At 40.4% G+C, this 14,795-nt stretch overlaps 1 protein-coding gene across 1 annotated transcript in view; it reads right to left on the bottom strand.

Moving 5' to 3' along the window:
• The window catches only part of gria3a (glutamate receptor, ionotropic, AMPA 3a), a 65,243-nt gene that overhangs the window by 30,856 nt on the left and 19,592 nt on the right, over positions 1-14,795 (bottom strand). Inside the window, 1 exon segment of the mRNA XM_068716312.1 lies at positions 5,184-5,371. Within this exon segment, the coding sequence (XP_068572413.1) occupies positions 5,184-5,371 (188 nt within the window).

Here is a 14,795-nt window from a genome sequence, read left to right as displayed (position 1 = left end):
ATTGAACAAAACAATAATAGGTAAAATAGTAGGTAATGCATGTACTTTGTTATGTCAAGTAAACCCTCTGAAGATCAAAATCAGGCAAATATGATTACCTTCAAAAACATAAACCAGCTCCATAACTATAGCAATTTTTTTCTGCCACTACATGAGCAGTACACATGTTCTGGTAAAGGATTATTTTATTCTATTTGCTGCAGGATTTGCTCCATCCCTCTGTTGGCAGTGCTGTTCTGGAAAAAAGCATCTGGGCATAACAAATATTTTTAGGATCCTGATGCTCCAGTTTCATGGTCCCCTGGGATAATCGCTTTTTCTGAGTCTGTGAAACCACCAGGAACCTGGAAGAGGTCAGGCACTACCGTCACTGAGAGAGCTTCACTTTTATTGTCACAGGACTAATATCGTCCTTTCTGTCAAATCCATTTCTCACAAAACAGCTTCTTCAAACAGCCCGGGGGGAAAAGAAGACCCGAGGCCTGAAAGCGAGAAGGAACCTGCAGCACTGATTGTACTGACTGGCTCCTACATTTTTAATACCCATTGAATGGAAAGGAGAGTCTAAATGCCATGCCCGGTCATCTTTTTTCAACACTGAATGTTCTGATCTTGCAGCAGTGCTGAAGTGGATCTGCGATGAGTCTGTACCAAGAAGGCTGAACGGCATGAATATCTGCCAAAATAGTGTTGTCTTTTATGATGGGCTCCAAACATGACATGTCCCTATGACTAAGAAAAGGACATGTATTTAAGCGAGAGACGTGATGTACATTCCTGCATGGTTTTATGCTCTTCCACTGACAGTTGGTGCAGATAAAGTACAAATAGCGTTGCAGTGAGTCAGCTAAGGTAATGGTAAAAAAGAAGAAATGTAACTGCAGTTTACATTTATGCAGGTTTTAAAACATGCATGTTCAACAAGACAGATTTGAGAGTCGCATCAATGTTCTCTTCTAACTCCCTGCAAAATGTCAAAAGATTCCTAACTTTGGAACCCAAATGACAAATTTGTATCCACTCTTCCAACTAGGACTGAGTCCTGAACTCTGCAGTTAAATGTAAACACCCAGCATACTATCTCCCAACCCCCATCAGTGTAATGCAATCAAATGAATCATAGCTAACAGACAAAAACAACAACCCACAGACTCCAGTTACATCTATGCATTAGCATTCACCTCTCTGTGGAGGATGTAATCAGAAATATGGGGCCATAAACTTCTGCTGTGGAGGAGACAGGAGGAGGGACAGACAGAGAGCAGTTGTCTGAGGTCTCAATTATCTATATTTGTCCATCCTCAGGGCTCCTCCTGCCCACCTGTTTGGACGAGCAGGTCTGTGCCATTTGAAGCAGGCCTGAGCCGGGCCGAGCTGCGGGACGATCAGCCTGTAATATTCCTACAGGAATCGACACTAATTAAGCAGACTGGAGCCACAGTCCGGCAGAGCTGGATGTCTGCCCAAGCGCCTTCAAGAGGATTTGACTCTCTTCCCACTGATGGAGGCGTCTCTTTGTTACAGTGATTTGTCATCTACCTTCTTTAGAACTGGAACTGGCATCCTAAGGTTGATGACTGTCCCCGTTCAACAGTCAAGTAATTATTGTTACGCTATTTGAAAAAGGAAATAATGTAAGGAAGGATTTGACTGTCAAAGAATTGCATTAAGGAAATAAAATATAGCAGAGGAAGGACATGGCTGTTCACCAGTCCTTACCTCAAAACTGAATCTTTCAATGGAAAGTAGTTTTATCTTTCTCTCTGACTGCAAATTATACTCAAGAAAGAAATTGTTGAATGTCCTTGCTCCTTTCTAGTCTTATTTAGATTCAGGTATTAATATTTAAATTGTTATAACATGTAAAAACATTACCTTCATTCTTTATCGAATGGATTCAGTACAATTCAAGTGCTATAATTATTATTTTCAACACAGTTCCAGTCTTCCTGGAACTGTGTGCAGTCGATGGTTCCTCCGCTTCCAGCAGCGATCAGCTACACACTTCTGAACACAGTCTTCTGATAGCATGCCAATTTCAACAAAATAAAAAATGTGTGTGAAGTTGTAACGTCCTTACTATCCTTGTTGCAGTTGCACACTGGCCAACTCTCCTGCTTACGCCTGTTTGATGTTGTTTTTCATTTTTGGTTGCTTTAAACTCAGACTTCTCTAGGGTCTCCTTTGGATGCCAGCACTACAAAGAAGACTCTACAAAAACTTGTTTCTCTTTTTTCAGAAGCCATGTTTTCTTGTTTATAATGGAAGTAAAGAAAAAGGAAATGAAGGTCTAAGCCCAAATAGTTGCCTTGCTGGTGTGATTTATTTGTGGGGAATTGACCCTTCGCTAAGTCGGCAGGACTTGAACGCAGACTGGCCAATCATAGCATAGGACTGGCCAGCTCCAACCAGGATCTGGCTACTAATCCACAGACTCGTGCAATTGTTTCAGATTTTCTTAATTTTCAGGCTGGTTTTGTAGATTTTGAGCTTGTCATGGTTAAAAGTTATGTAATAGTAATACAATATCACAACAATTGGATGGATTGCCATGACATTTTGCAGAGTCATTCATGGTTCTCATAATATATTACTAACCTAAGTATGTGAAGTAAGTATAATCTTCACACAGCTGCTAGCATGGCTGTACGCTCTTAGTCTACAGAAACCATTTTGTATGTCCTGGCCTTAAAACCAATGCCCACGCAAAGCAGCATACAAAACTCAAGTCACATAGAGGATTAAATAACATCCACACAGATGTAATCTCATCCCTAACGCAGCATCTTGTTTTACTATCCGACATGCTGGGTGTGGAACTCCAGTGCACCTCTGGGTGTTCAGCAGTTCTTCCATTTCCCTCCACAGTACTAGACAGGAGACTCAGACTACATGGCTCAATTCCCACAAGCTCTCTTTTTCTCTTTCTCTGACTCTTGTGCGTTGTCTGTCAACTGTGAAGGAGGAGGCTGGAGGTCCTCTGGCAGCGATTATAAAACAACTGTGCTTCTATTATTGATGAGAAGCCTTAAAGGTGTTTATCGCTCCGTCTTTACTTTAGTGAAGAGATGAGCAGACTGAAACTTTCAAAGGCGGTGAGAGGGGAGCAAAAAACCCCACGGCACATTTATCAACAAATAAAGCCCTGTTCAAGTGGAACTACCTTGACGAAAGTAATTAGCACAAAATTAATGATAGACATATCCTTTATAATGCACAGGGGAAATATAATAGCCTATATGCAGGTATAAAAATAATTGAATTTAGATGATTATAGCGTTTATGAGGTCAAATCCTAAACACTGGTTAAAAAAATAAATCCTGTCCAGGATGGTTGGCTCCTGACGCCTGAGTGATCTCGGTTGTGTTCGCTCACTCTTGCCTTTGTGAGAGATCTCCCCTCAAGCTAGGAGGGTAGGCTATTTATAGTAGGCTCATTGTTGTTGCTGTTATGGGACAGTGTGTCCTACTTACACTGGGAGGTGATATTACATTAAAGCATGTGTTGATGTCACAGCTTGTATAAGGAATCGTTCTGGAGAGACGCAGGCACGTCTTGCTGCTATCAGGCATCTGGGGAGACACTCGTCTGACAGATGCTGCCTACAAGGCCAACACTCGCACTAATTCGCCACCGTAAAGAGATTATGATCGGATCGGCCTGACGTGACACCAAGTGACCGCCATTATCTGATTCAATAACTTGAATCTAATATGGAGGCAATTTGAGAACATTTGAAGAAACCCTCTGTATCAACGTGAAGGGCAGAGAAAAGCAAACTTCTCTTAAATGATGAAAATGTTCTGTGCTATCACAAAAAAATATTCCACCGCGTCAGAGGAAATGAAGACAGATCTGCAGTGAAGGTCAGAGTAAAACTCATAAGGTCTGCAATAATGAAGATCATTACGCAGAGGGCACACAAATATCTCAGCAAAGAACAGGAGGCTAAGATGTGCTCGGGATTAATGGTTCACACACAGAAAACAAGCTGGTGGGCTACATGGTTTTTGTAACACATTACTCTGCTTGGCTAAGACAAATAAAACTATTTGGTTAAGGTTAGGGAAAGATCAGCGGTTGATTCAAGTGACTTTTGTGTGTCGCTAAAATGGCTACTTGAATGCAAGTCATACATTTAACTGTATCATTTAGAAATATTCAGTGTCAGCACTAACTTTATTTTAAGATTAAGAGTTAGGTCACACATTTAGGTCAGGATCAGGTTTGGTAAATGAAGAATGAGTATTTTTTTTGTTTCACTTAAATTTGCATGCAATCTCTTTCTAACTGAAGAAAGCCATGAGTTGAAATAAAAGGTAATCTATATCATAGGTGTCAGGCTGACATGAAGCATGGATATTTTCACATACATAAAACATAAACGTGCATTCACACTTCCAAGTGTTATCACATTCATTCACCTTTCTATCACACTTACTCACATGAACAACTCGCCCCATGAGATATTATCAACATCCATCTATACACATACAATTCCATCCATTTGCTTAAAGCAAGTAGACCATTGATCAAGAGAAAAAAAAGTGAAATCCAGACATCTATTTAATGTGCAAATAAATCCTTCTAATCCTCAAAATGAACACTAATGATCTTCTGAGTAAGTAAGCAAATTCCCAGTTAACCCTCATTTAATACGTTTTTGACAATAAAGTATTCTCCACGGTGCAGCCAAAGTGAACAGCACGCATTAGCAAACATTTAAACTGAATCAAGACTCATGTGGGAAAACTGTAGATGATGATCACCTAGGAAACAAGGATGAGGAAGCTGTTTAATTCCTCCACGTGAATTAGGCCCAGGTGACCTCAAACAACGTGCAAACAAAAAACAACAAATAACAGACCTTAATTGAGTGTTCCCGTCTCGCCTGCTTTAACATCCTCTTCTAAATGAGAATCTTGAGATCTGAGGCAATCATGATGCACTCTCAGTGTTTAGGGTAATAACAAAAAATAAAGGAATAGTGGGGAACAAACAAAGCCAGGAGAGTGCCTTATGTCACTGAGTGTGTAGATGGAGATGATGTTCAAGGCAAAAAGTGAGGAAACGATGTTTACTCTACTGGAACATAAAGGTGTTCAAGGACAGAAATTTAGTTTCTAGTTATTTTTCTCAAATTACGCAGGCTGAACTAGAAGTGTGTGTGTTGGCTCAGTACCTGCTCTAGTATGGAGTTGATCCTGCCCACCTCACAGTCAATGAGAAAACGTTTCTCTTGCCGCCGGTCCATCTCCTCGATGATGCGTCTGTACTCTGTGGGGTCCACAATGTTTCCCACCGAGCGAGCTGTCACCTGCCAGTTATTGGCTACGGCCGACTCCATGATGGCCTGGAGGATTGCAAAACCTGGAGAAGCAGAGGGAGAAGAGCTCCATCACTCAACTGTCTTTTTTTTAGAGCACAACAGCGGGTAAATGCCTGGCTGACAATCCAAATTGCTGTAAAGAAGAGCTGCGCGGGTATTCTGGCTTTTGACGGTTAGCAACATGTTAACAGCTTTTTATTCCAAATATTAACAATCTGAACAATAAAATCCCTTTGTAAGAAATAATAAAAAAAATTATGATAGAAAATGTTTACAGCAGGTAGAGAGGGTATGTAACAAGTGGTTTCAGAATAAAACAGGTCTGATCTGTATCCATTTGGGTGTTATTCAAACAGTTTCCAGACAATGAAATATGGACAGTTGCTAGAGTAGATGGATAGGAGGAAGAACACTGAAAACAATGCTTTGAGATTTCTTTTAAGAATGAAACATGAGCCCCCACGCTCTTGCACTGTATGCATTTGCAGTGCATGAATATATTTATAAATCCATGCTGTCAGATACATCATTAATGACGTTTTACACAAGTTAATATAATAGATGCATTACAAAGGTTTAGGAATAAGAAAACTTCGACAGACAAAGCAGATTGAGAAATGAAGATGAGATGAAACAAGAGTTCACAGGGGTAGATATGGCACCCATAACAAAGACAGAGAGCTTACAGAGCATAATTAACTCACTATTAATTGGGAAATGGCTGTGTCCCATGCTGCCTTGGCAGTGTGTCACAGGAGGTCACATCATTTATCTCTTTCCTGCCTCACTGAGGAATTCAAACTTGCAAATTTAAGGATAGAGTGAACGCAAGCACAGACACAACAATAAGACATGAGGCGCATACTCCAGCAAATGTTGTGTAATGGACTGCTAAAGATGCAGTTCATCGAGCACAATGGGCGTGACTCAATGCAGAGCTCACTGTGCCATGGGGTGAATCAGTATATGAGGTATATGAAATGAAGAAGCTGAGCTAACAGTTACTTGGCTGAGCAACCACAATGAACCCGCAGGAATTTGGATGGTTCCACTGATAGTTTACTAAAGGGGTTAAGGATATATGGTCAGCAATCATGATGGGCCACAAAGACACTTTCTATATCCTCCAGAAGAGGGGGACATCAGTGAAGGAAAGAAGCCAGAAAGCTTTTGTTAAATTTGTTTGAAATAGTTAAGGTGAGAAAAGTAATTTGTGGGTTTTGAACGTTTTCTTTTGGAAAAGAAACAAGCGATTTGGCTGGGAATTAACAAGAATCCCTTTCCGTTCAGAAACAACATGTTGTGGTCGATTTACACTCCGTTAGTTGTACTGCTTGTTTATAAAGTTTGGTTTCTACTGAGCTTTTAGTTCATTAATCTGACATTATGGTAAAATCAGAGGTGACGTTATCAGCTACAGGGTGGCATTGGTAAATGTGGCTTTGCAGTCGGTGCAGATAAAAGAAAGTGAAGGTGAATTGTCTGACTACTGGTATTGTTCCAGTAAACCAGAAGCATCCCCTGCTGAGCTATTTGAAGCTTTCATGGAGCCGATTCAACAAAACATCTGTTATGTGAGGACAAACACAGTGACATGCTCACACACACTGTCACACACACACACTGTCCCATGAGCTAAGTGTCACATAGATGCTTACAGCGTCCTATGAAAATAAAATTAAGGTTAACAATCATGGGACCTTTCCGATTTTACTGAAAAAGCACTTTTAAACTATCCGTGTTATCCACCTTGATTCTGTACATTATCATAACAGATTACATAGGTTTCTGAATCTAAAGTCAAAAGTGTATCACAATGTTGCTGCTGTCAGTCAAAATAACTGCAATACAACAGAGTGACAGGCATCACGAAAGTTCATTTAAAACTGTAATGTACAGTATTAGTTAAGATAAATTAGGTGCATTCATACAATTAGGTTATGTATTAGCATTTATTCTAGTGAGTAGTAGGTATATTATAAACAGTGTTTGGCTGATTGACAGAAAATCGGTCACTGCCATAGGCACGAGGGCTGCTGTGAGTAAACAGCAGGCCTCAAACTGGCTTTGTTTAGGTCTTTTGAGTTCAATTCGGTTGATTGTTATTTGAGTTGAGTGAAATGTGAAAGCTGGTGACTAATATCAATGTCAAACCCCTCAATCTAAGTGGCTTTACTTAAAATGGATGCAACTCAACAAATCCAGGTCATTATCTATTAAGGCTGTGAGACTGAAAGTATAAACTGGGAGGAACTGCAGCCATTAAAAAAACGTATCATACATTTGCATATTTCCATTATCTGAAGAACAGTGCACACAATATCTTGAGTGGTGGCGACAATGCACGGTGGCAGGAGCTCATTACGTGCAGTATTGGGTCATAACTAACTGACAGAAAGAGAATGGTTTACCCCAGCTACCACGCTACAGCTGAATGGATTAAACGAGCAGAGCAAAGCAGCATCACATGCTGCGTTACCCTTTTTTTCTCAGACCAGGGATAAAACTGCTGATTCCATAGAATAAGGGATAATACTACGGGTGCTACAGAGCCGGTGTAAAATGTGTCAGTAAATACAAGTCAGCCACAGAGCCTCTCTACTGGAAGCTGGCTTTACACGGGCTAAATGAAAACTGGTTCTCACCCTGTATCACATGTCAAGTGATGGACTACCTCCCTGCAGTACAGACACTCTTAACTATCATGGCTGCTGAAGCTGTTATATCTCCTCCTGTATGTTTGCTTCACTAAGTTATGCATAAAAGTCGTGCACATTAATACTTTAGACAGGTTTAGGCTTGGCTACACAGTTATCCATGCATTATTTGTAAAGGTACGGGTATTATAAAGGCTCAGTGAGGCCCTAAGACTGTTGAACATGCCCTTTTAATATAAGAGTTCCTTATTTCTTGAATTATTGAATTGTTACTGCTATTAGACCTGAATTTTAAAGTCCCTCTCCACTCAAAAATGTATTTCACTTATTTTTACTTCACTTGGATGTTTGACCTTCACTGTGCAGAATGATGTATGTGTGGAGTTTGAAACAAGAAGGTTGTTTCCACATTCATCTACTGCAAGAGGAAAGTTTCTTGAACCTGATTTTACGACATGTTTGTACAAGCATGACTTGGTGACACCACAGCTAGTTTGGAAGCGGATTGTGGTCCTTTATTCAACTTACACATGTGTGACGTGGAGCCCCAAAGCCTCCAGTGCACATACACTGACAATGGACTTTTCAGTAAAGTAGTAGACATCTCATCCAGCCCTTAACCTTTGAAATTTAAAATATTTGCATATTTATTGGTGAGGGTGAAGCCGAATGTGTATTAGATCTTCCATATTAGACACAAATTATTATCCAAAGCAGAGTCATTTTTGTGAATGTCTTCAACATTATTATAAATTATGTGTTTCTCTAAAACTCTTAAATGCTTGAGGAAACTAAACTGCATCCTTTTGAATCCGTGTGCATCTCAACAAGACCAACGGTATGTCAAACATTCCCTCAAAATGTCTCAAACTCAGATGCAGTCGAGTCCAGTCAAACTACACGCAGAGGATTTGGAGTTGATCGCGACTGGTTTTCTTCTAGATTCAGAGGGAAGATTATCTCAGATTAGCTGATGACAATGAATCTCATCATCCATTTGTTTTACTGTACTGTCATTTTTTTCTCACAGCTAAATTCTTATTTCATTCGATTCATCAAATGTACGAGGTTGTAGAATATCTTCAAAAGAGTACTCGACTGGGTGTGTGTATGCCATCAGCAGCTAATGTAGCCTCAAGCCTCTAGCCACACCCCCAGATTTTTTTCCATTTTGAAATTAGTAGTCCTCTGAATTTAATTATGAATACATCTGACAAGTTATTTATGGTAACATGTAAAGCATAGCCTGGTCGTTTTGGGGCCACGAGCAGGGCTTCCAGACCTCTAGCTTTTAGTCGTTAGCATGTGCAAATAACCGAGATTAAAAAACTGTACTTCTGTACAGTTCTGTAATGATGTGCATTATTTAATCAGAAATGTTTTTTAAAGAAATCATCCATTCACAGCAAAAAGAACCGTCTCTTCTCAACTAGCTCCTCCATTGTCACTGGTGACTGCCACTGATGGACATGTGAGTTGCGATGTTCCCAATAGAGCTCCTAAGTATTCAGAGCACACCGACTCAGCTGACATGTCCGCCCTCCATTCCCCCACTGGTGACCTTCACAGCGAAGTGCTCGGCAGACAGCACTCAGATCAGGTATGGCCTTTAAAGACAAGTGGCTCTCGCTGGGCGCCACCACATCAGCCAGTGAGTCTAAAGAGGCAGAGATGTGTGTCCACATGTCTGACACTCAGGGAGGTTAAGGAGTTCAAAAGGAGATTCGGTGCGACTGTCCCGTCGTAGGGCATTGTGAAGAGTCTGATCATAGGTAAGAAAGTGTCGAGCTGACCTCACACTGGATTTGGCTCTGTCATCGTCCAGACTTTATCAGGTCAAACAGCTTTTTTAACAGCTGAAAGATATCAATGCAACAATCCAACACAGTGAATCTCTCTGGTGGCAGAGGGGAAATGAAAAGGCAGAAGCCGAGTGTCAGCTCTCCTCCCAGTCTTCTGTCACATAGAACTGAACACCATAAGCTGGGATATGCATGACACTTTGAGTAATGTTAGTAGCTGCTTAAGAAAAAGGATTTGGGGAGGATTTACAAATGATTCCCCTGAGAGTTTTATTTTCGTTCGTTTTCTGTCTGTAAACTAAGCGGGATATTTTGGATTTGAACATTTGTTTGAGCTTGCGATGTTAAGCTATTCAGTATGCTTACAATTAAAGATATGTAGAAATAAAAGCTTGAAGTGTGAAAGTCCTGAACTGGAGGAATTATCTGAATTTGACATATGGTGTGCTCTAACTTCAATAACTCAAAATGTGAAATCTGAATGTCAAAGGACATCCAAGGTCTGTTGGTGAATATTAACACTGATGTGATTTATCAGTTGGTGAACAAATGACAAAGTCTTTTGGTCCAAGACTTTTGGTTGACTTTGTAAACAGATGGCATTTTACAACAGCCAGCAGGCAGGACAACCATCAAGGGCATTTTAAAGAGTCCATTATTCAGCACCGTCCTGAAAAATAATACATATTCAAAATCAGGAGCATATTGTCACTAGGCTATATATAGCAGGTTAAAACAATTTCATTTCTCTCAAGTAAAACGTTTTACAAACACAGCCTTGATGTCAAAACAGTGCTGCGGTGCTAAATTTCAGTTATCGGGCATGGACGTACATTTGTCAAGTGTCCAAAAACACAACTCCAAATGAATGCTAATGTTGCTGTATGTCTACACTCACCAAATGTATGTCTGTCAGGTTATTTAGAAGTTATACTGTCCTTGATGGCCATCAATTATAGATACTTCACACTCACGGCTCTCATAAGCGTTGTTTTTGACCTACAGGCAGCTGTTTTCATCAAAAAAGCTCCAACACCCCACTGTACACTACCTGCTTAGTACAATAGGACAGACAAAGTTAGCGTCTAGCTAGCGAACATAGTGGACCATTCATTTGAAGTTTTTGGAGACACAAAAAAAGAGCTAAAGGTGAGTTAATATTGGACTTCACCAGGTGAACAGAAACACGACTCCAAATAAAAGCCAATGAAGCTGTGGATAAGTAAATAGGCAATTGTCAGTTATTAATGCAGTTTAAGTTAATAAGAAGTCAGGCTGTAAATATTGAAAGACAAGAATAATGTTGATTAACAGAGATACATTTACATGACAGTTTTTTGTAAATCTAATGTAATGTTTCTTGACATTTGATAAAGGGATGTAAGCACCTTGAAGTCAGAAGTGCATAGAGAGAAACACAAACACACACCTGTAGGACAAGAACAAAAGGGAAAAACAAGCTTTGAGCTATTGCAACATCTGTTTCCTCTGCGGTTCATTCTGCACCAGTACTCGACTGGACAGCTTGCTCTTTCATCAAGTCACAACTGATATCTGTTTTTAGTGGCTGCTTCTCAAAGAGAAAGAAGAGACGACGATGCCTCTCCTGAAGAGATAAGTGCTGACATGAACCAGACCTGCGACATGTTGAAGCTGGTTAAAAAGTTTAAATATCATGTGAATGAGTGTGACATTTGCAGTGCAAGAACCAACAACAATCTGGCAGAGGGCCAAAATGTGTCAACTGCTAGAAACCCGCTACAGAGCAATACAAATAAATGCTGCCTCAAAAATAAATTCCTTTCAAGCTACCAAACTATTAACCTCAAGAAAATGGGACAAGATTATGGTATCAGAAGCATTCTGGTTTAAATAAGTAGCCCGAGTAGTATTGACCAATTGTCCTGCAGCTAAGCTTAGTAGCACACAGCACTGCCCAGGATATCAGTATGTACTCCTCTGATATGGTGCTCTCTGCAGCTAAGACGATTGGTTTTATAGAAAGGGTTACAGCACTATTGGTAGGAAATTGTAGGTTACTCGCAGCTATGTATAGCGTGTTAGAATAAAACATCTTCTAATTGGCATGTTGTGTAATTTTTGTCTTTCTCTATTTGACTTGAAAATATGTTAAACATTTGCTGAGGCCTAGATTTTTAAATCCCGAAGGAAAAACATTTGATCAAATGTAGAATAATGCATTTACCAAGAGATTTATTTCCTCTGTAACAGACGGAGTTGGAAGAAAGAGACGGACTGAGGCTTTGCTGGCACCTGAGTGTGTGTTTCTTCTTGTCTGTCTTGATCAGCGGCTCACATGGCGGCTGAGCGTGGTGTGTGGTCTCAACTGTGACTCAGTCGTCCCTCCCCCTCCTTGGAGAAGGTGACCTCTTTAAAATTCTCTTGCAGGCATCTGAACTGCGCCGTTGTCATGGGACGCGCAAAAGCTAAGCGCGACACCAAAGGAGACTCAGACAAAGCTTCTGAACCTACTTCAGAGGAATCTCCAAAAAATTTCTAAGCTTATATGTGGCTCCACAAAGAAGACTGTTTTCAGTGGGCAATGCTTACAGAGCCAGGGAAATTAAAAAAAAGAAGGATTAAAGCTGCCAAATGACAGGAAAAGGACACTTTTGAGTACAATTAGCCTAACAACGCCTACTCCCAATGCAGACCAATGCAGATAACAGCTCCCTGTTCCAAATCATCTGAACTGCAAAGAGCCCGGCACCCCCACACCATTCACTCCTGCCAAATCTCCGATCAGAGCTAATCAAACAAATTATTTCTTATTTAATGACAGCTGCAAAGTTGCAAACAGAATGTTGAGCATTTGCTCCTTGTGTTTCCTGTCATATTTTATGTAAGTTGTATTCACATTTCCTTAAGCAAATTCATGAACGTTTGCTGCACTTCAAGATGTTTCCGATTCTGAAGTCATAAAAACATAACGTCAGTAGCGAGAGACTGAAAAACACACACATACAAAGCACAGATATTTGTATTAGAACCAGACCGGCTCGTGTCCATTAGTGAGAGCTGCAGTAACTGCCTGTTTCAGCTCCCCTAAAAAACAACACCCTCCCCTCTCTTAAGCAAATAAAAATGGTATAATCCACTGGAGGCGAAAAAGGGAAGCGCACATCACATCAATCTCTTTCATAATGCAGAAAGACTACGGTTGTAATGGCCTTGTGTTATCCTGAAAGCAAGTGTTCTGAAATAGATGAGAGACGTTTGAGCAAGGCAGAGACAAGATTCGAGCCATAAACAAAGCAGTGCCTATAAAGCAGAGGGGCGCTCTATTAGTCACCTGGTTTCTTATACGGCCACGTAAAGCGGAGAGGTTAGAGCAGATTAGATATGACAAGCTGGATCTTACAGGAAAAGGAGAGGAGGGGGCTCCGGATTCAGGGAGTAAAAAACATTCGGTGCATCTGACAGCATGTCTGACAGTGCTTGGCCCCATGTGCCATTTGCTGTTTTCTGACGCAGGAGAGGCACAAAGGCTTTGCTGACTCCTCTGTTCCTTCCCTCACTCTTCGTCTTCGTCCAGCTTCATTTTCTTTTCTATTCATTCGAAGACGGGCTATTTCTTTCTCTGTGAACAGCAGAGACAACAATGTTGAGCCGAGGGCTTGCCGGAATAAACCTCTTGCTCCTGAACTGCTCGCCCGTGCGTTCTCCTTGAGCCGACGGGAGCAAAAAGTAATAATAAGAGTGGGAATAACACTTTACAGATTACTCATTAGATAATCAATGACTAAAATCACCTTGTGTATTGATTGGTGAAGTGGCAGCATTATGAGTAGAGAGGTGAGGAAGGAAAAGGCAAGCATTGACTGTGTGTTGTTGATAACAGATATTGCAAATATGATTGATCAAGCTTCAAGCTGCTTATTGACAAGATTTCAAGATGTCGCAGGTCTCAAATGAATTTCAATGCATCCATAATAAACACAAGTAAGATGACAGTAAAAGCCTGGTCTTCTTTAACGTAATTACAACACACATCTAACTATTGTCACACTTGAGGTAACAATCTCACACATCCACAATCAGATATAGCACTACTCGTCCACCTCTCACTACCTGTCAGGTCATTAATCGATGATGGGCGATCTCTGTGACTCAACGCCATAGTGCTCATGGCAAATGGCACCAACATCTACAAACTCTTTCTCATACCTTTTTTTTTTACCTTTTTGTAAACTCAGCTACAACCTACAGACATTTGGTACCGAGCTGTAGTTCATCATACTTCACCATCATCATACATAAAGGCCGTACATCAGGGTGATCAAGAGAAAGTAGCTTTGGGCCGTGATGTTAAGATGACAAATTAAAACTACACTAAGTGTCTACATACAGTAAGTACTGTTTGACAATTTAACAATCCATTCTGTGAGACAATAACAATTGTCAAGCATTTATACAACTTACAGTGGTAGCAGGAATTCTTTATGTCATTACAACATTTCGATTTTTGATGAAGTACTTTGATTAGCTAAAGACACGCAGACATTCCCATCTGCTTATTTGTTCTAACGAACAACAGCGCTAGTTCAGGAAGACAACGAAGCCTCGCTTGTATTGACTAATGGCATTTCATGTATGCTTCACAACCATTGGCTCATTCAGAGCTGTGTGGCTAGCAACACCTAGAGGTGTACAGCACAAACATTATTACCTGACAACTCACTATTTCTCTGCTTGTGCAACTCCCTCCACCTTCCCGACCTCCTCCTTTGTTGATTTAATTTTTAATTCATAAAATATAATGCTTTTGTCTGAGTTAGTTAAGAGGGATTAGCTCTGTAAGATAAATCCTTATTCAGATTATTTTCTAACTCCCTTAAACAGCCTTCCTTCCACCAATTTGAACTGTGAAGCCATTTGCCTTGTCAAGTTTGGATAAACCATCTCTCAATCAATTTTCAAGTTTGATATCCCAATATAAAAAATTGTGATATAAAATAACATATATCGAGATAGTGGAGTTTATC

This window comes from Cebidichthys violaceus, unplaced genomic scaffold (assembly GCF_023349555.1).
Source record: "Cebidichthys violaceus isolate CVI_PGR_0920_01 unplaced genomic scaffold, fCebVio1.0.p SCAF_20, whole genome shotgun sequence".
Lineage (NCBI taxonomy): Eukaryota > Metazoa > Chordata > Actinopteri > Perciformes > Stichaeidae > Cebidichthys > Cebidichthys violaceus.
Note: the sequence above shows the minus strand (reverse complement) of the source record. Positions and strands in the feature narration are given on the sequence as shown.